Source organism: Oreochromis niloticus, linkage group LG11, assembly GCF_001858045.2.
Source record: "Oreochromis niloticus isolate F11D_XX linkage group LG11, O_niloticus_UMD_NMBU, whole genome shotgun sequence".
In the NCBI taxonomy this organism is placed as follows: Eukaryota; Metazoa; Chordata; class Actinopteri; order Cichliformes; family Cichlidae; genus Oreochromis; species Oreochromis niloticus.
This window is the reverse complement of record NC_031976.2, coordinates 20,911,882-20,931,703: the sequence shown is the minus strand read 5'-3', so window position 1 is coordinate 20,931,703 and position 19,822 is coordinate 20,911,882. Positions and strand designations below refer to the sequence as shown.

The 19,822-nt window shown below is 42.9% G+C and overlaps 1 protein-coding gene across 1 annotated transcript in view; it reads left to right on the top strand.

Moving 5' to 3' along the window:
* The first annotated feature begins 6,113 nt into the window (after window positions 1–6,113).
* efna4 (ephrin A4) overlaps window positions 6,114–19,822 on the top strand; it is a 34,104-nt gene continuing 20,395 nt past the window's right edge. The window contains exon 1 of the mRNA XM_005472661.4: window positions 6,114–6,670. Coding sequence (XP_005472718.1) covers window positions 6,546–6,670 — 125 coding nt within the window. The 5' untranslated portion in view covers window positions 6,114–6,545. The remainder of the gene's footprint in view (window positions 6,671–19,822) is intronic.

Here is a 19,822-nt window from a genome sequence, read left to right as displayed (position 1 = left end):
AAGTGTGTTGAGTGAAGTGGGGCCCCTTTAGGGAGCTCATATATCTTCTACTGTTACTGCAAACTTTACACACATTGCTGCTGCTGCTGTAGCTTAAAGTTTGTCCGTCTGCCCCGAGCAGTTGCCTGCCTCGTCTGGTGGCAGGCGGCACATCTGTCTCTTATGAAACCCAGAAATCGGCAAACTGAAACTACTGACTTACTTATTGAGTCATTGTGCAATAGCACAGATCAGATTTAACACAGGAACAAAAATGCAGCATTTCAGGACGACCTCCATTAAACTGCTTTGGTCTGTGGTTCCTGGTATTGTGCCTGCCGACTCGCCGTTAAGTGGTCACGACTAGCAGGAGCTCTTAAACGGAACAATACTGTAAATGCATTTGACACATCTAACTGTTTCTGTGTACACTGTATGCTGTGTGTACATCATCTCTGTCAATGTGATTTTTTACATAAAGTATTTATTCAAAGATTAGTCATGCTGCCTTGTATTGTTTTCTCTACTTGGACAGTACTGAAGAGAACCATACTGAAGCTTTATATCACTGTTGTCCTATGAAAAATAACCATCAGTGCCTCCATTTCCTTAACCGCTTACACAATTCAGGGTTGCTGGAGAAGCCCTGGACAAGCCTAAACAGGTCGCCAGGCTATTGGAGGGCCAGTTAAGATTGAAAAATTCACACTCACATTGACACCTGTGGTCAATTTAGAACCACAAAGTAACCAAACAGGAGCTACTGTGAAAAGCATACATCTCCAAAAAGCTTCTCATAAGTTCAGAAAACAGCCCTTTACATTGGCGGTATAAAGTTCACACCTTTTCCTGATCTTTTAACCGCATTTCATAATCATGACAGAGTTTTGAAATGGCTTTTCTTTAGACCTGCCTGCCTACTCTTTGCAGACATCTGCAGTTTTGCTTTCAGAACATAAGACCAGACTCTGAGTCTTTGAACAAAAAAAAGGGACAGAGAGAGGGAGAGGGAGAAAAACCGATAGGAAACAAAGAAACACAGATTGGACACTGTAAGGAGAAAGAAGAGGCACAATTGGATTGCTCAGAGCGTTGTATTCAGTGGGGGCCACTTATACAGTCAATAGTAATGGATAGCACATGCCATATCAGTACAATAAGAGACCTTGCCTCTTTATCTGCTTACATGTAGTACATGGCAACAACAAAAGCCACAAGTGCTGCATTGAAAATCTATCTGACATACTCAGCTCTCATCTTTTCTTTACAAATAGCAACTATTTGTCACCAAAAAAGTTGAAGCGGCTCCCCAGGCAACAAAAGAGAAAAATGAAATCAAGGAATAGACACAGATGACTGTCAATACACAAGAGGGCAAGAAAAGAGTAAACGCAGAGAACGACAGGTGGAGTTGAAGAAAAAGAGGGGAGGCGATGGGGGAAAGAAAGTGTGGTAAAAAGCATTCAATAAACACGTCTCTATAGTAACCAAGATGTAATTTGCTTGGTGAGAGAAAGAGAACGATGGCGATTGAGGGAGAGTGATGGAGAGAGGGGAATAGAAAAGCATTTACCATCGCTGCTTGAGTCCAGAGCTGTAATTACGGAACTGAGACGCAGCGACAGAGGGGGAGGAAAAGAGCGAGGTACACACAAGAAAAGAGCTGCGCACATAGTACTTTTACAAAAGGAAAAGGTGACAATGAAAGATACACACCAGTAAAGTGATGACCCCATAAAATTGGCACTGTTGCAAATAAGTGTCTTAGGCGTGCGGAAGAAAGCCGGCGAAAAAAGCAGCTCCGGAAAGAACAAAACGACAAAGATTAATCAGAAGGAAAGTTGAGAAAATGATGCCTTTTGTAAGCACGTGTGGAGGGAGAGTGTTCATATTCATTTGTTCACGGGTCACAATTATGCCTGGTCATTAAGCCAAAAAAACAAATTAGCAACTTGAATAATTAAGCAGAGATATAAAACTTGGCGCAGCAGGGGGTGGAAATGGGACAAAGAAGAAGATGTGGAGTAAAAGCGAGGAGAGGGAGGAGTGACAGGAAGAGACAAGCTATCTTATAGGGAAGAGCAGCCTTGAATGATGAATGATAGACAGACCGAGATGTGCGTGAAACGTGCGGGCATATGGCTGATCAAAATAGTAAGAGACCAAAAATAGCAGCATTACAAAGTAGATGGAGAATGGGGCCAGTGTGTGTGTGTGTGTGTGTGTGTGTGTGTGTGTGTGTGTGTGTGTGTGTGTGATAGAGAGAGACAGACAGTCTGTGGGAGAGAAACATGGTCATACTGTGTGTGTGTGTCTGTGTGTATAGGGTAGTTGATTACAGCTCTGGTGAGCTTGGTGTCAGTCTGTATACGTAGAGATAACAGGATTAAGAGGCTACTGACACTACTGTACAAAAGCAATGGAGGGAGGAGAGGGAGTGATGCTAGGAGGGCAAGAGTTGCAAGAAAACTGGTGGGGGAAGAAATAAACGAAAAGGAACTTAAAGGGACATTCCCATTAAATTCCTTTGCCATATGCCAATTGGAGAATTAGGGCTAGAGTTCAGTAAAATTTACAGTATATCCCGCTTCCAAGAAGTCTTTCAATTTTTAAAAGCGATACTTCTTCAGGCTTTCTGGAGGTCGTTCAAAGTTTTTGGCGGATTGTTTTGTTAAATCACTCAACACTGACCTACGAATCATTCTAGCATAAAAAAGTCACCTAACTCAAGGGATTAACCAGGGTTGTGTCTGCACATAAGAAACAACCTAGCAAAGAACCAATTTTAAACTGTATCTTAGGGGACTTTGTTATTGGCAGCCTGTCGCAAAAAGGTATAATTTCTTCCCATTTTTTTAGTTGAATCTATGAAGATTGTCAAAGATAACACAATCTGACAGGCATAAATAGTGGCAACAAAGTGGCATGCCTAAAAGGAAAAGAAAAGCTATCAACAGATAAACCATATCTGAAAGTCATGTGCTTTCAAAAATAGGGGGAAAAAATCGAGCAACGACTTGACTCAGGGCCTGAGAGATGCATCTGCTCCTTTATTATTCACTGAAGTCTCAGTAATGGTCTCAGTGTAACACGGGGTTTGTTAAGAAGCTTTTCATAAGGAAGGTAAACAGGAAGACAAGAACAGGACTGAAAATCAGTGGCAACAGGTCTGATGGAGTGATTAATCCATATTTGACAGTGTAGGTTAAATCATCATCCGTATGTACAGAGAAGGTCACCAGAGCTGTTGGTTTGGGCCTCCATGTTCAGAAGATGATGGACTTCTGAACACAGAAAAGTACCATCAGCTTTTGACCCACCATGAATTACTATAGGGAAATGATCTGATTGGCAGCAGCTTCATTTTATAGCACGACAATGATCCCACACAAACTTTTAGTACAGTACAAGCATCTTTAAAAAAAACCTGACACACCCCCCCCCACACACACACACATCGACAATGCAGCACTATCAGTCATTGATTGGCCTCCTTAGAGCCCAGACCTCAAAATTATTGAAGCAGTTTGGGATCATTTTGCCAGAGAATAGAAAGAAAATCAGCCAACATCCAAAGAAGAGCTTTGAATGTCCTTAAAGGAGCCTGGAAAACTTTTCCTGAAGACTACTTAAAAAAATTACAAGAAAACTTCCCTAAGTTTCAGGTTGTGCTGAGCTTTTTTTTTTTTGCCTTATATACTGTATTTCCATGCATGTTTGCACAAGTTTCAATAAATCACTCCTTTTCCTGTTATCCTAGCAAAATATACAGAAATTTGTGGCTCAACACTTTTGCACAGTGCTATATAAAATTACAGACATGGGGGGCGAACAATCACAGATTTTTCCATAATAAGCACACGTGGTCACTCAAGGGTTAATAAGAGTTATTAAAAGTCATGAGATCCTAGTCAAACATGATGTTTTTTCATCAAAACACCAAACAAATGAATATCTGTTGAAAGAGTAGTTTGTTTCAAAATAAACAGTGAATTCATTCTGGAAACTTGATTTGGCCTCAGTAAGACTTTACCGATCGCTCCCTTTGTTTTTCACCGAGTTTATCTATGAATGCATGTGAGGAAAAATGCTAATCACATCTAAATAGATTCTCCTAACACAAACAGCGCTGCAAACATGCACATAAACGATTAAAAGTGACACTTACCCAAAACTATGGCAGAAATCTTTTACGTAAAAGGCCTGACTGAACTGGTTTTTAACAAACTTGAAACCTTCCTGCTGTACTGTGTACAACTTTGTATAAACATACTACAATATTATCATTTCCTTCTCAATGTTCACTCAGTTTTGGTTATTTCCAGAGAGTTCTTTTAATGTTGTGTTGCTGGGATGTTCTTCCAGTTTTTAGCAGGGAGAGTTCATTATACTCCAATCTGATCGGCACTGATTTGGGTGTAAATTGGGTTTAGGAATCTTAAGTAAATAAGAGTGTTATTTCAGCTACAGGGTTACCCGATATATGAAGAACTAGTGTATAACAGAGAATGTTTGCTGAAGTAAACTGTGCCAAGAGACAGGAAAAAATATATTTGGCCAGTAATGAGAAGATCAATGAAAGTGAAGATTGAGACAGATGATGGATAGAGACTGGGGTAAAAAGAAGTAAAGGATTTTGGTAAGACTGCTGATAATGATGAATAGCAGACAGACAGGACATGAGACAAATATTAAATAGGAAAGAAGGGAGGAAGAAAAGCAAGATTTAAGGAAGACGAGGACACAAAGTTGTTGCCAGAAGTTCTTTTCCTGCCTGTTGAGTTACAAGAAGCATTAGTAGCAGCAGAATTAATCAGCTATGCAATCAACATCTCTCTTAAATTAGTGTATCATAACTCTAGATTTTAATTGGTGGTCCCATGAGGTAAATGAGACCATTTTTCTCTCCAATCTAATCCAAGTAAAAGGAGGGAGCGCGCCAATTTATAGTGCGCAAAAGAAGAGTAAGCTGCAGGGCTCCTTAAACTCTTATGTTCAGAAGACATTCCCAAATTGAAAATTAGAAAGATTTTTTTAGAGAAAGAGTGGAAGAATAAAATGAATTTTCACAAAGTATTATTAACCTCTGGCACTATTACAAAATTTGTGAGGAACTGTCTGGTCCTATAGATCAATCAAACAGAGAGAGAGAAAGAGAGAGACCCCCACAGAGTGAGTTACTCCTCTGTGGTCCTCTCCACGTTTGCTGAGGGAGCGCTGGCTCACCAGGGACAAATTAGCCACACAGGAGCACTGAGGCATCATGGGAAATTAATGATCAGGACCTCCAGGAAGTGAGCTAATGAGTCCTAGTGCCACACACACGTACACTGTGAAACACACACACACAGAGACAGACACACACATGGCAGAAGACACAGAAAGCAAGACAAGAAGGGAGTCCTGCAAAAAGGAACTAGCCAAATGTGCACACAGCTATCAATGTAACTTTGGATGAGTGATAGCGCTGAACCAACAGCTGAGTTAGTGTGACCCACACAGGCTGCACACACACACACACACATTTGGAGAATCAGATAATTAGAGAGGACCACCAGTGGCTTTCGCCCATGGAGGCGTTGTGATTACTGTCGCTACACCCTCCCCTGGGGTGTTTGACAACAACCAGAGAATTAATACTCATCACAACACACACACACATACACACCATCCAGCCAAGAGTAGCTGAACGAAATGTAGCTCTTGCAGACACCAGTTACGGAGATGCTGTGGCTCCCTGCTGTTATCCTGTGTTGGGTACTTGAATGCACCACTCCACCATACAGTGTTGGCCTACTTGGGGCTGTACAATAAGGACTGAAAAGAAATTTCAGGAGAGGACAAAGGACGCTTTCTTTTTGTATCAGTCAGCTGCTTACCTTACAGCAGACACCCAACAACAAAGGCGTGTTTGCTGCTGAGTAATGAGACTGAATAAGTGAAACTATTCGGTCCACTAAGAAGAACCCTGGTTTTCCTGAAAAACTGGAACAGTGACAATCTGTCTCCCCACACCAGTGGGCGCACCTCCCAAGGATTTAACTTTGCGCTGCAGTACAATAACATGGCCACACCCTTGTTGAGTGATTGGCCTAAAGTTTCCCCGGCACCGCCCTCGGCCCAGCGCATCCGCCCTTCCAGCGCTCCGCAGCCTGTTGCTGCCAAACCATCTGACAGTTTAAATTGATATTCTGACCTATTGCTGTACTCGAATCCCCAAGCTTTAAAGTCAGTCTTTTTTTTCTTTTTTTAAGTCATTACAGTGACTAGAGCTCACTCTTAAACCACGATGCGCAGTGTGGAGACGCGCTCAGCAGCGTTTCTCTGTGGTGGTGCACACCTTCTTTGCAGCCTGTAATTGTTAACTTTTTTTTTGTGAGGGACATCACTTCACGTTGTTGCATCATGGGAAGCTGCAGCAGCAGTTGACGCTAAAGTGTGAGTTTGTTCATGAGTTGGTGAAGCTGCTGAAGAAAGTTGTTCACGGAGCTCCTTTGCGTCGGGTCTCGTCACCTGATTTTGCGCACCACTCCCAGCCGGTGCAGAACCTTTCCGCAGCGGCCAGGATGGGCACCTTGCTGTGGGCACCCGGAACTCCGCCTGGTTGGAAAGCTACGATTGTCTTCTTCAATATAATATCAGCAGTTGTGGCCAAAAGGCACACCGTGTTTTGGAACTCTACAAACACAAGGTGAGGAGGGGGAGTCTGTGCGCGTAATGACGCTTCTCTTGGGACAAAACGAGAAGGCTGTTTTGTTTTCATCACTAGTGACCAAATAAATGTTCACTGTTAAGGGGTCCAGGTTTGGTTAAATCTACCAGCTTAGCTGAGAACAAACATAGCTGGTCTGAACTTGCACTTTCATGCTATTGCACAACATTTTTAATGATGCCTTGTGAATGACTCAGGCTTTAGTTGTTTAAAAGAATCTCAGCTATGTACTAGCTCACGTCAATGCTTACTTAAATGCAGAGGGGAGGGAAGCAGGTCAAACCTGCACCAAAAGCTATCAGGCTGTTTTCTTTTAATCAAATAGTCTCAACTCTGGGAGTACAGTGAAACCCTCGGTTCACTTGAGACAGACCTGAGTGATCTCACCACCTTGCCGCAGCCAGTTATCTTTATCATATTGACCACACTCTAACCGTGGCTTTCACCTGTCTGCTGCCTCTTGGAGTTAGTGATTATGCTACTTATAGAAAGGCAGAAGTAAGGGTTTCTTCCTAAGTGTTTGTTCTGAATAGTGCCCTAGATAGCATTCTCGGGACACAGGTGTATATTAAAGTCTAAAGTGCTGCTGTGCATAAGCGAATATGTAGTCAGGTAATGGGAAGCTGTGTGTGTGTATTTGTGTGTGTGTGTGTGTGTGTGTAATGGGTTGATTGGGGCCATTAGCCAGGCAGAGTGTGGCTCACCTGCTGATCCAGGTGTTCCAGTGCTTGCTAATTGAAGGTTTGAGGTGGGAGACCTGCGGGGCCTGCCGGGCTACTGCCCACCAGAACACATTCGCGACTCTCTTACACGCTTTTCTAGACTCTTGCTTTCTCAGAGGCCAGAGTCCCCAAACGCTCTTTCAGATGAACGACCTTTTTACTTAGCCGTTGGCCACAGAGACCGCTCTGTCAGTAACTGTTTTATCTTTAGGATTTTACATTTGTAGATGCACAAAATCTGACAGAGATATGACTCCTGGGACTATTAATTTCCCCAAGAGCTCCTTTGTCTAGGGGGCAGGACTCTTGTAGTGGAGGTTATACCCGGTGTGTGCATGTGGGGGAAAACTCAGTCATGTAATTGGGATCTGACAGAAATGTGGTGGACAGAAACACTGTGAGGATTAGGAAGCACCTTCTTGTTCTCTAGAGATTCAGGGATGAATGGTCACAGCCTGTGGCACGGCCACACAGTCTGCTGCAACACCACGCAATCACAATGCCATCAGCATCACGGTGGAGAGTAACCCACTGTGGCAGAGAATCACTCTCATCAGCAACACCACCCAATCACAAAACTATCAGTGGTGCCGTGATGCTGCACCAAGTCCAGAATCCCCTGGGTTTACCACAAGGACTCTCCTCTCCTCTCCTCTCCTCTCCTCTCCTCTCCTCTCCTCTCCTCTCCTCTCTCTTCATTACCTCCCTCGTTACATCCTTCTCCTTTCATCTTTTGTCTGCACTCCCTCACTCCTCCTTCTCCTCCTTATGTCTCACAACTCCCTCCAGCCCAGTGATGGATATTGGCTGTGTGATTAGTTGAGCTTCAGTCATTTTCCCATACCATATTTTCTATTAGCTGCCAGCCAGCGAGCCAGCCAAGTTGTCCTGAGGCCTGTAAATGCAGCCAGGTGAGGGGAAGAGGAGCACAGGGACACGAGAGCCGTGATTTTGTTGGATCAACGCAGCAATAAGAGAGCCAAAGACTGCATCTGACATTCTGAGTACACACAGTCAGAAAATAACCACGATTGGGTTCCTGCTTTTTTGTCCACAGTGCTTTAACAGATTACAGTGTAACTGTTATTAATAACCGTGTAAAACCTTTTTTTTTTTTTTTTGACATTTTCAGCATAACTTTGTGTTATTTCATCCATTCCCTTTCTACATTGCCTTGTTTAACATCTTTCATCTCACTGTTTTGGCTGAGATTCAGTTTCAGTGCTTTGATTCTTGCTAAAATGGCTCTGGTACGTCCATCATCTCTGGGCTACCTGGGCAACACAAAACCAGCAGCAGGTCAAAGATGGTGACCAGAGGTATACTAAGTAAGAGAAAAGCCTCATTTTCTTTTGGAGTTGATGAAACGGGGCAAATATCGACTTAAAGAGAGTTCATCTCGGATCATCATTCTCCATGTTGCCAGACGCATCACTTGAGATACACACTAACATTGCTCTGTAACTGCAACTGTTGTAAACACTGTAGCTTTATAAGCTAAAATCAGTTTATAGTTTTGGGTAGAACTGGCTTTGCTTGATTTATTGGTAAAATATTGATAATAATTTTGACCCCATGCATCAACCTTCTTTGCAAATGTAAGAAATTGTATTTTGCAGATTCATGAACTAACAATAAGTGATTGAGCGTATTCATGGCAACATTATTCCTGTCACATGTGAATCTGGGAAAGCATCTAAAGACTAGCTTAAAACAAATGCTGAAGCTGCTTATAACAACCGTAGCTGGTGGAAAAACGGACTCTTTTTAATATGGAGGACAGGAGCCTATCTCTGGCCTTCACCTTTCCCTACGACATCTAGATTTATAGTTTTAATGAAGCAAGGGCAGTGAAGTGGAGACTGTAGGGCTTCACTGCTCTGTTCTTTGCTGGCTAATATGCTTGTAACAAAGGCTCAATGAAACACTTTAACTGGCACACATTTAGCACCCTCTATATTGAAAAATGAAGCTCTGAAATGAAAGTGATAGACTGACTGCGAGGTCGGCGTTGAACATTGCAGAATCGGATACCCCTGCCTCTTTCTTTTGTGGGGCTCCAGTGGTTCGATCGCCCTCTTTTATGATTTTTTATGAACACGGTTTACGATCGCTCTCCGTTTTATAACCGTGTCTCTCTCAGAGCAATAGTTCCTTATTAGAAGAGGAATTATTTTTTACTTCCTGGAGCAGTTAAAGGTTAGTATAATAATATAACCCCAGTGCTCAAAGCTTGAGTGTGTGTGTATTTGTGAGTGCTGACAGTTTACCTTAGCTCTCCCCTGAGCCACAAGCTCAGACTGGTTTATTGGTGTATTCAGCTTCTTCTTGTGTTCCACGGAGAGCTTTTAAACCTGTTGGGCCAAACACGTTGACCAGCCTATTTGCAGATACAGCTGTGTCTGCTTTTTGCGCTGCATGCATCCTCATAAATTCGCTCAAGAGCCGTCAGGAAGTTTACTCAAAGCATCAAAACTTTAGGGATTGAATTACACTTCTTGGGGGACAAGAAATGGCTTGAAAGATTGGGCTGCTCATACATCTGTAACGAGAATAAATGTCACCCATACCTGGAGCTTTAATCACCTACTCCATTTTCTGGTTCTTGGCACTCACTTGTACTATTGCTTTCCCTCCTATCTGCCCGGAGAGGATGAAAACTTGTTGCAACAGTTCCCCTGGATCACAGCTCAAGCTTCAGTCTCTGTTTGCCAGCTCCTTTGCTTTCTCCGCACCCCAATTTTTTTTTTTGTTTCTGAATTTGCGTAGAGGCAGACAAGCGTAGTTTTAAGTGTAAATGACAGAACATTTAAAACAGAAACATCGTAACCAGTTTTCCTTACCTGCATCCTCACTTGCTCAGACTTGAACTCACTCTGAAAGTTTGGACACAAACTTAAATCATTATAAAACATCAGACCAGACCCCTCTGAGCTCTCGCGCTCCCTCTCTTTTTTTTTTTTTCTTTCTTTCTTTCTCCCCCCCGTCTCTCACCCGCTCACACAAAGACCCAGGGTGAGCGCTAAGCCAATGAAGCATGTTTAAACGGGGCATGAGGTGATGAATATTTGTATTGGTTTTCTGTATCTTTATTGAAAGCTGCCCTCATAAGTCCTCTGTGTAATCTCTGCTCTGTTTATGCATCATTTCCGTCTGTGTGCACTCGTGAATGATCCAGTTTAAATACCAAAGTAAATCACATTCTGCATACCATAGCTGCACTCACGTACACACACACACACACTGGTAACTGATCTGTGGGACTGCACAAACAGACACATGCAATATACAGTAAAATAAAAGCAGATAAGTTGTAATTGTGTCTTGTCAAGGACGATGATTGCACTTTTAGACTGATTTCTTTCTTCTCCTTATTTTATTCCTTCATCCAGCGATCTGTCTGCATCTATTACCCCTCTGTAGATTGGACATGCAAATGAATACATTCCTCGGATTGCTTTCTCTTCTCTCTGTGTCTGTCTGTGTACTAATCTCTATCTTCCCCTGGTAAATGATTAACATGGAGAACCTGGCTGAACTATAATCAACAAACCCACAGTGAGGTAATTACCACTTTATTCCCGGTCCTGCTAACAAAGCAGTCCCCCTCTGTCTCGCTCTCTCTCTCACTCACTCTCTCACACACACACACACACACACACACACACACACACTCTTCCTCGTTCTCTGAATATCACTTCATGTCTCTCTCTCTTTCTCATCTGTCATAGCTGTATCAGTGTCTCTCTCCCTTCTCTGTGTCAGTGCCTATTGTCTGACTTCGCCGCTGCGCTGTGGTCTGTGCAGATTCAGAAACGCCTTTGCAAGTGCAATTGTGTGCGTTATCTGTCTTTGTAAATGCGCTTTGTCTGTTTGTTTGTGGTATCGAGTCTATTATCTGGAGGTAAACTGTGGTTGAGTTAACTTCTGTGTACACTCGAGCTTCTTCATCTCTGTCAGAAAACAATGCAAGGCAGTGATTTTTAGTGATTTGAATGCCTGAGAATTGACGTTTGGTGTCGTCGTTGTTGTTGGTTGAAGTTCATTTCACTGGAACAATAGCTCTGTCAGAGGTGTGTGCGTGCCTGTGTGTGTGTCTGTGCGTGCAAGCTTGTGGCTCTTACTGGCTGGTTAGCGTAAAAGGGAAGTCTTTGTTTCCTTGAAGAGATGGAGTGTGATAAATGTAAGTTCTGGAAAAACAAAACCCAGAAATGCACAAGGATACCCAGCCCCATTAAACCACTCAAGGCTTTGATTCATTTGTGATCTTGCACATAATTCATCTGGGTTGTTTTTCTTTTTTCGGGGGGTTTGGAGGATCTTTTGTCTCTCTTTTTTTTTTTTAACTTTTCTCCAAACTTCCCTTCATCTCACAGCAAGTAGTGAAAATGGTTTAACAGGAAAAATCGTCTGTTCCGGCCAGCAGTATGTAGCTGTGGGAACATTTACCAACCACTGCGCCTGCCAGCCTCGCATCTAAATAGGTCATTGTTTTGTTTCCACTCGTTAGTTGATTTTAGGTGTGACTAAAGTGTTCGAGGAAAAAGGCATAATATTGTCTTTGGACGCTTGGCTTTTTTTTTTAAGGTGGGGCTTGCATATAAGAGTATTGTGCAACTTTAAATTGCCACATGGCCTAACTATCTCCAGCAAGTCTTTCCAAAAATATTTAGAGGTATCTACCATGCGACACTTCTTCCCTCACCTTTCATGTGTACATCTGTGTGAAATCAGTAATCCTCCATTTCACTGTTTAGTGATATACCTTAGAATGAAACCAGCATAATCGTTGCACGACAAAACTAATCTTTGCATTTGAAGTGAACGCTGAGATACACATGCATAGGAAGACTCGAGCACACTGTGCTGAAAATGAGGTTTGGGGCCTAGCAGTGAGGATGTCTGTATTAAAATGGATCAGATAGTCACAGTGCAGCTTGGAGCAGTCGGAGCAGACATGGTGTACAAGCATGAAAGGACGGCCGCTCTCTCCTCCTGGTCAGGATATTTAGTCAATCGATACCAATTTAACACCCAGATATTATCGCCGGCTTCTTGCATTATCGCTAGACTGCATATGGACCCGTCTCTTTCCCAATTTCTCTCCCCACGCTGCCCTGTTTCTCTGTGTACACACATACATCAATATTAGGTTGCATTAAGCTGTAATAAGTTGCATTGTATGAATGTCTCCAAGTGGGGTGGAACAGCTGTGGAATGAAATGAGGTTCAGTGATGTCTGCAGCTCAGTTGGCACGGTGCAGCCCAGCTTTGGCACAAAATGGCTGCTGTGGCGCATGTGTGTGAAGAGGGTGGTTATGGTGGTTAAGGGCCGTTGGTGAGCACTGAGCAGGAGCGCATTCATTCATTCACGGCACACAATGAGCTGTCATTGTTGTAAGTGTCAGGCGAGCTGTGTATTCCTTTGACGTACAAAACGCCAATTAAATTGGCACGCAAGAATTTGTAAACTGTGGGAAACGCCGTCACTCTAAGCTTGACCAAAACAAAGCAATCTGCTCGCGGTTTGGCCCATATGTGCATTTTCGAATATTTCATTCTCATTTTATTACGCGTGCAGGCAGAAACGCGTCCGCGTGTACCTGTAACCTCTCACTGTACCCTTTCACTCAGCTCAGAAATCCTGCCAAGAGGCAACTTGGGAATTCCCGCAGACAGAAATTGAATTAGTATTGACCGAGGCAGAGCAAAAAGCTGTAGCTGGAATCAGGATTATTGTACCAGACAAGGTCCTCACTACCAGGAGGGCACTGAGACATGTTTGCCATCGTACCTCTATGTTCTTTAAAGAGGCTTAAGGACAGTCACTCCAGAAGTGTTTCTTGATAATTGCTTAGATGTTCTCACAGAATCTCCAAGCCTGTTTCCTAGAAATTGCTCCTGCTTTTGTGCGTGAAAGCTGTGCATTGTGTGTATTTCCGTGCAATGACTCACTTGTTTTGGTCACTAACTGAAAGTCACAGTCATCAGGTGCAGACAGGACAGCCATGGTTGCTGCGCCTAAATGAGCTGTACTCAGTTTAACTCATTTTTCTTGCAAAACTTGAACTTTTTGCCTTTGTTAGCGGACCCCTTTTTTGTGTTTTCATCATAAATCTTTACAAATCTCGTTTGCATGCGACTTCAGTGCTTCTCTCACGTGTCATGTAACCAGTAGATGGCTGAAAAGCGACAGTAGAGGAGTAGAGGTCTATGGGCTTGATGTGTTTTTAAAAGTCTTAATATTCACGTGTTTGATTTTAATGCCGCAGTGTGTCACTGGATTAAAGTGAAGAGCCCCACAAATCTGTCTCAGGTTTAAATTCTCTCTTTCACGTGTCACAAAGTGTCTGCGAAGTGGTGCTTTTAAGCTACATTTATTAAGATTTGGGGAAATATCATAAATGTGCTTGATGTAATAATAATAAGGCACTCTGGCGTTCTGTAGTGGGGGGTGTATAATGGAGGATTTAAAATGATTTTCTTTTATATAAAAATGAATTCTGTTACAGAATGTGGGAGGAAAATGCTTAAAAGCACAGAATAGCATAAATTCCCATATTCTGATTATGGAGAATGTTTTCCTCGCAGCTTTTTGATAAGTTTAGCAATTATGTATTCTTGTGGTATTTTTTTTTTTTTTTTTTTTTTTTTTTTTTTAAAGCTATAGGCGTGGCTGTGTACACTTTATCTACACACAACAAAGAAATCCTTAGATTTAAAAAGATATGTAAAGGGGTGTGAACATGCGTGTGTACTTATGGGGTGTATGTTTCATTTTTGCTTTCTTCTCATAGTTGTTACAGAAAAGTTTCGAGTAACACTTTCAGCTACATGTATACAAGTATTCCTATTTCCTAAAACTGCTTTTTATCCCGTCCTTTGAGATTTCCAGATAGATCACATGACAAATGTTGTGCTGTGTTGATATTATGACTCTTCTGTATTATTAATTTATTTATTTTTAGGAGACTTTTCCATGGTGGAACAAAAACTAATATTATTTTGGTATTGCCTCCCAGAAGTGTGGTAGCACAGCCTACTTTGCAGCGCTCCCCCCAGTGATGTAAAGCGCGCGCACACACAATTCGCTTCTGTTTCTCTTTGCGCTGCCACACACACCACAAATGAATATACACGCTGCCTTGGCTGCTTCATTTTTTTTTTTTTTTTTTTCATCAGCCCCCAGAGATGGTAAAAACATTAGACCTGCAGTGGAGAAAAGTGAGGGATGGAGAGTGCGTTAAGGAGACGATGGTAGTGAAAGAGTCAACAGATTTCAACTCCCAAAACAGCTCAGGGAGGCCCCCAGGGATGGAGGGATGAGGAGAGAGGGAGAGAGGGAAGAAAGGATGTCAGCAGGTATTACTATCACTGTCACAAGAAGGCGTGAGGAGCAAACCCTCCCTCCACCCCTCCCTCCACACACACACACACACACACACACACACACACACAGGGGCTTACTCACACGCTCACCGTGACGTAGCCATGTATACAGGTGTCGTAGAGAGGCTCACACACGCTTCCAATAGTACCATCACCCTGCCTGCATATACGCTCGCTCATGGATGCTCGGACTCTGGGGAGAACCCAAGTAGGGATCACGCTGCGTTTAGACCTGACGCTGCTTCCAGTTTGCGCTACAGTCTTTACCTGATTCTCACCGAGACATAACATAATAACACATGCTTATTAAAAAAATAAATACCAGCAATTCTTTGAGGACTACACTAAGATGAAGATATGTTGGGTTTTTTGGTATGTGCGTGCATGCAGGCATACTTAGATTTGCTTTTGTTGTTGCAATAACCCGTACCACATGATTTTTTTTGGGGGGGGGGGTGCAATGATGCACAGCTTGATGCTTGTCTCCTGGTACTCTGACTGCTATTTTTCTCTCTTGCTTCCTTGTTCCTTTTTTCTACCTCTTTCCTCAACATTTTGTTCCAATGAGATCTTTTATTTATGAGTTCAAGGAAATGTGGAGCTTTATTTTTCAGAATTCCTTATTTGATCAACTGTGCTATGCAATTGTTGCCATCGGTTAACCCCTTACTGTGTTCACTTTTTAAATGTGCACAAACGCATATGTGTCTCTTAACAATCGTGGGGGAAAATACTGTGAAAACCAACTTGGAGCTCAATTTTAGTTATGCTTTATCTGCCACTTAACTTGTGTTTTCTTTAATCCTTTAAGTAAACTTTTATTTTTTGGAATCATTGATAGTCTAGGAGTATCGGGAATGGTGGTTGCGTTTTGTGCTGAATGGATGGAAATAGCTTTGTCCCAAATCTCCATAGTTGTGGCCTTGTAGCAGTAGAACTCATGAATCTCATTGCTCCCCTATTCAGCTGGAAATGGAGTTCTTGTACACGGTGCGCTTCTCAAAACACTGTAGCAGATGCTGTGCGTTTATGATCGCAGAATTAATCTGTGTGTTCCCCTAAAATACACCCGGTGACAAATGCCTAGTCATAAAAGCTGCAAAATCACTCACTCGCTGCGTTTGTTTATTGCATTTATCGATGTGATGGATTTGCCTGCAGAATGGAAATTTAGTGTGGGCCTTGTTCTTCTTCGTCAAAGGTTCATAATTAACACCTAAACAAGTGAGTATTTGTAGTATTTGTTGCAGCGTGTGTCGCTTTGCTATTAAGAAACAAAGAACACTCACCCACAGTCACACATACCATGCCTCCTGTGTGTTAATCTTGTAATTTTGGGTCATTCTGGTTCATTACTTAAAGTAGCGACCAGTCATCTTTAATCCCAAATTAATCAGTTAATCCCAGTCCAATGTCAGGCTGTTATTAGCGCCACGTTAGCCTGGCGTCTGCACCGCTTCTCTTGACCCTCACCATTTCCTTCCTTTCTGCTCCTAAATCCTCACCACCACCACCACCCCTCCTCTTATTGTGTCTGAACCTTTCATCAGTGTTGTGGAACACAACTGGCCCCTCTAAGAAATTCAGAGGCATCCGGCTTCAAGGCAGACTTTTAAATCAAGCTAAGTGTCAAGAGTATAAATTTTTATTTCACACTCTCGAGCTCATGTACTTGAGCTAAAAATGCTGTATATGCTCAGTTTAATAAAACATATTCAACAGTCTTATCCAAACCCTAGCCGAAGCCCCATGCAGACTTGGCAATAATGTAGTATTTTTGTTCTCGGCTCTTTTGATTGTATCGGGCTCTGTAAGTGTCCTACCTCTGGTGTGAATATGTGTTCATGAGTGTGAGGGGCAGGGTGGGGCAGGGTGGGCGGCTGTGCGTGACTAGAACAGGACAAAGCTGGCTGCCTTGAGGGGAAATAAAGGGGACCCTCCATACCCCCGACACACAGAGCGATATGAATCTTAACCGTTGTGACGGAAAAAGATGGAGAGGGAGAGAGAAGCGTGGATCGGCTGTGATGGTGGGAAGGGAGAGGGAAGGGGGCAGTTTAGACTCCTGGGATTCCAAAGCAGTGACCGTGAAAGTGCTTAGATAAACAGAGAGGGAGGGAGGGAGGGCAAAGTGGGTAAAAACGGTGATGGAAGAAGCATTCGGAGGAAGAGGAATGGTGAAGAAGGTGCAGACACACTGACTGGTGAAGGAAATGAGACCTGCTGAAGATGGGGTGAAAGACAGAAGATGAGAGTGAAACCAAGAATAGAAGTTTCTAAATAAGTTCACCGGGAGACAGAGAGACTGAAAGGGACCAGCTCACTCTATTTACTGCTTAACTCGTATGCCTCTCCAATCCTTCTCTCTCCATCTTCTCCCTTCCTCTCCTTCCCTCTGTTTAAATTATTCAAGCCTGTTGGTTGTATTAGAGCAGGTTTCCTTGACATGTCTTAACTGTGTATGTATGTGTGTGTGCGTGTGTGTGAGTGACAGACAGAAAGACAGCTCTAGGCCTCCAACTGGCCATTCCTAAGGTAACAACCACCAAATAATCAGACACTGGGAAAGTGAGAAGGACTGCACACCTGGGATAAATGGTCTAGGCTGCCTATCCAGCATTGACCTTCTCATCATGGCGAGGGAGGGGAAAAAAACAGAGTACACAAATGGGAAAGAGTGTCTACAGCATCAGAACTGTGACCTACTTAGTAAATGATGGATTCTCAAAGCCAAGTCTGATTTATTGGCTGAGTGTATGTGCTTTATGAGCGCCCTTTTCACTATATTGAGTGCATCTGAGCAAATGTGTGTCTATGGGGTGTCGCTTGCATGTCCTCCTTAACCCACTTACACAGGTGGGCTGAAAGACCCGGGGCTCTTGTAAGTGTAGTTAAGTATAGTTAAATAATAGATGAGAGTGTAGAGCGTATACTACAAAGACTGAATGGAAGAGAAGAAGTCAGTAACAAAAAATTACAAAATATTGGTTTAACAATGTTCGTTTATGTAACATGAGAAATGACACCAACAGCAGACATCATCACCCCCCCCAAAAAAACCCACTCCAAATACTGCTACAAAAATGGGTCACATTTGATTGAATGCCAATTTAGAGCATTTGAGTTTCATAAAAGTGGCACAGAAACAGAACCTTTCTATAAAATTTCAAAGCAGACTTCACCTTCAGAGTTATCAAATCCTCGTTTTATCATTCAAAGGACAGACAGAAACTCAGAATGTATGACAGCCTATGGATGCGGACAGTGACGATCCAACTAAGGGAGTCATTCTGACGATTGTTTCCATTTTAAACACATGTGCATAAAGCAGATTAACAGATACTTTTTCTTCCTTTTCTTGCTTTTTTTAAAAATCTGTTAAGAAGCTTGCCAATGTGCCCTTTTACGATGCACCGTACAGTCTATTGGCATGGCAACACTGGCAACTCTGTATAACAAACCTTTTTATAGTCTATTTACTCAACTTTAGCATGACGGTTTCTGAATATAGATGGATCTGTCTGCTCTGGAACTGTGCAAATCCAAAGGGCCCAGCCAGCAATACATAAATATTAGACACATGATGTTGACACAGCAGATGAGCCCAGCTGCCACTTTGTAGCAATAGCTACAACAGCTTTGATAGATATTATAAATAGTTTGAATCATTGGTCTTGGTGTCCACCCATCATAGTTGTCATTGTTCCCCACCTCTCGTCATATGTCATTCCTGTCAGCGTCTTGGCGGTGAGGTACTGTAGCTAGTTTATGTGTCTGAGCCTGGCACCTGTACAAATCAGCCCTGTATTTATTCTGCAGCTCCATTTAGACTGCAGAAACATGGAGAGCACTCATTACTCTGAGGTTTAGGCTGTCCGACCGAGAGATGCAGGAAAAGGACTGCTAGAACGACGGATGGATGGGTGGGGCGTTGGCTTGGAACCAGTCCCAGCACCGGATTGGTGGTTGTCCTAGCAACGGCACGACTGACCTTATTTACCCCCCTTTGTACACCCCCTTTTCGTCCATGCACTCTGCTCTCGCCCCGTGCACATTTTTTTTAGCCATGCGCACACACACTTTCACCATCACTCTTCTCTTCACGAGAGCTCAAACTCTTCGTCTTCTGCCTCTTTTCTTCCTTACACTAATCTTAAAAGTGTGGCCGCTGCTGCTCAGGGAAGGTGAGAGAGTGCAGCCGGACTTTTAGCTGCTGCAGCGCTGGTGGGTACAGTGAGGCAACATTTCGCCATACACTGTTTTTGGCCAAATGGCGAAAATAAAAAATTAAAAAAAAGGACCCATAGACTGCCAGACTGCACTCTTGGCCATTTATGCTGTAGACCGTAATTTCATACCTCAAAGGGAAAAAAAATCACTGGAAAGCTTATTTTAGGATCAGACTGGACCACACATGGCGAGTTGTGCCCGTGTATGAGAGAGGTCTGTCACAGAAGGGGATGATGGTTTCTGCAGACATCCTGCCATATCAAAATGGCTCCGATGAATTGGTTTCCATACTGATGGGTCCTCTGGGCCTGAATTGGGCAATTTTCTTCAGCTCTGCTGGCCATAGCTATACATCCTGTTGTGCTGCTGAGTCGCATAGAACAGACACATATACACAAACCGAAGAGAACCTTTGCCGTAACAGGCAGAAAATAGACTCTGTCTTTACCTGAGGCTGAGAATCCTTTAGGCCTGAAGCAGCAAGGCTGTGTGTTTGTGTATCTGTGTATTTTATCAGTGTCTGGGAATTGATAGCGAATGTGGGTCCATGAGGCAACCTGCTGATTCACACAGTTTGAATGAGAAGTGAAGAGGTATGAATACCCTGTGCCTTCTGGTCATTTAATAGAGCCTGGAGGGCAGGAAAGGTGCAACCAATCACTTCATCTAGTTTACTCACATATGCACACCCACAGCCATCATAGTAAGCGCTTACATACTCATATTAAAGCACAGTGCGGTGTATTTGAACATGTGGACGCATCTATCCTTTTGAGGACGGAGGTTTTTT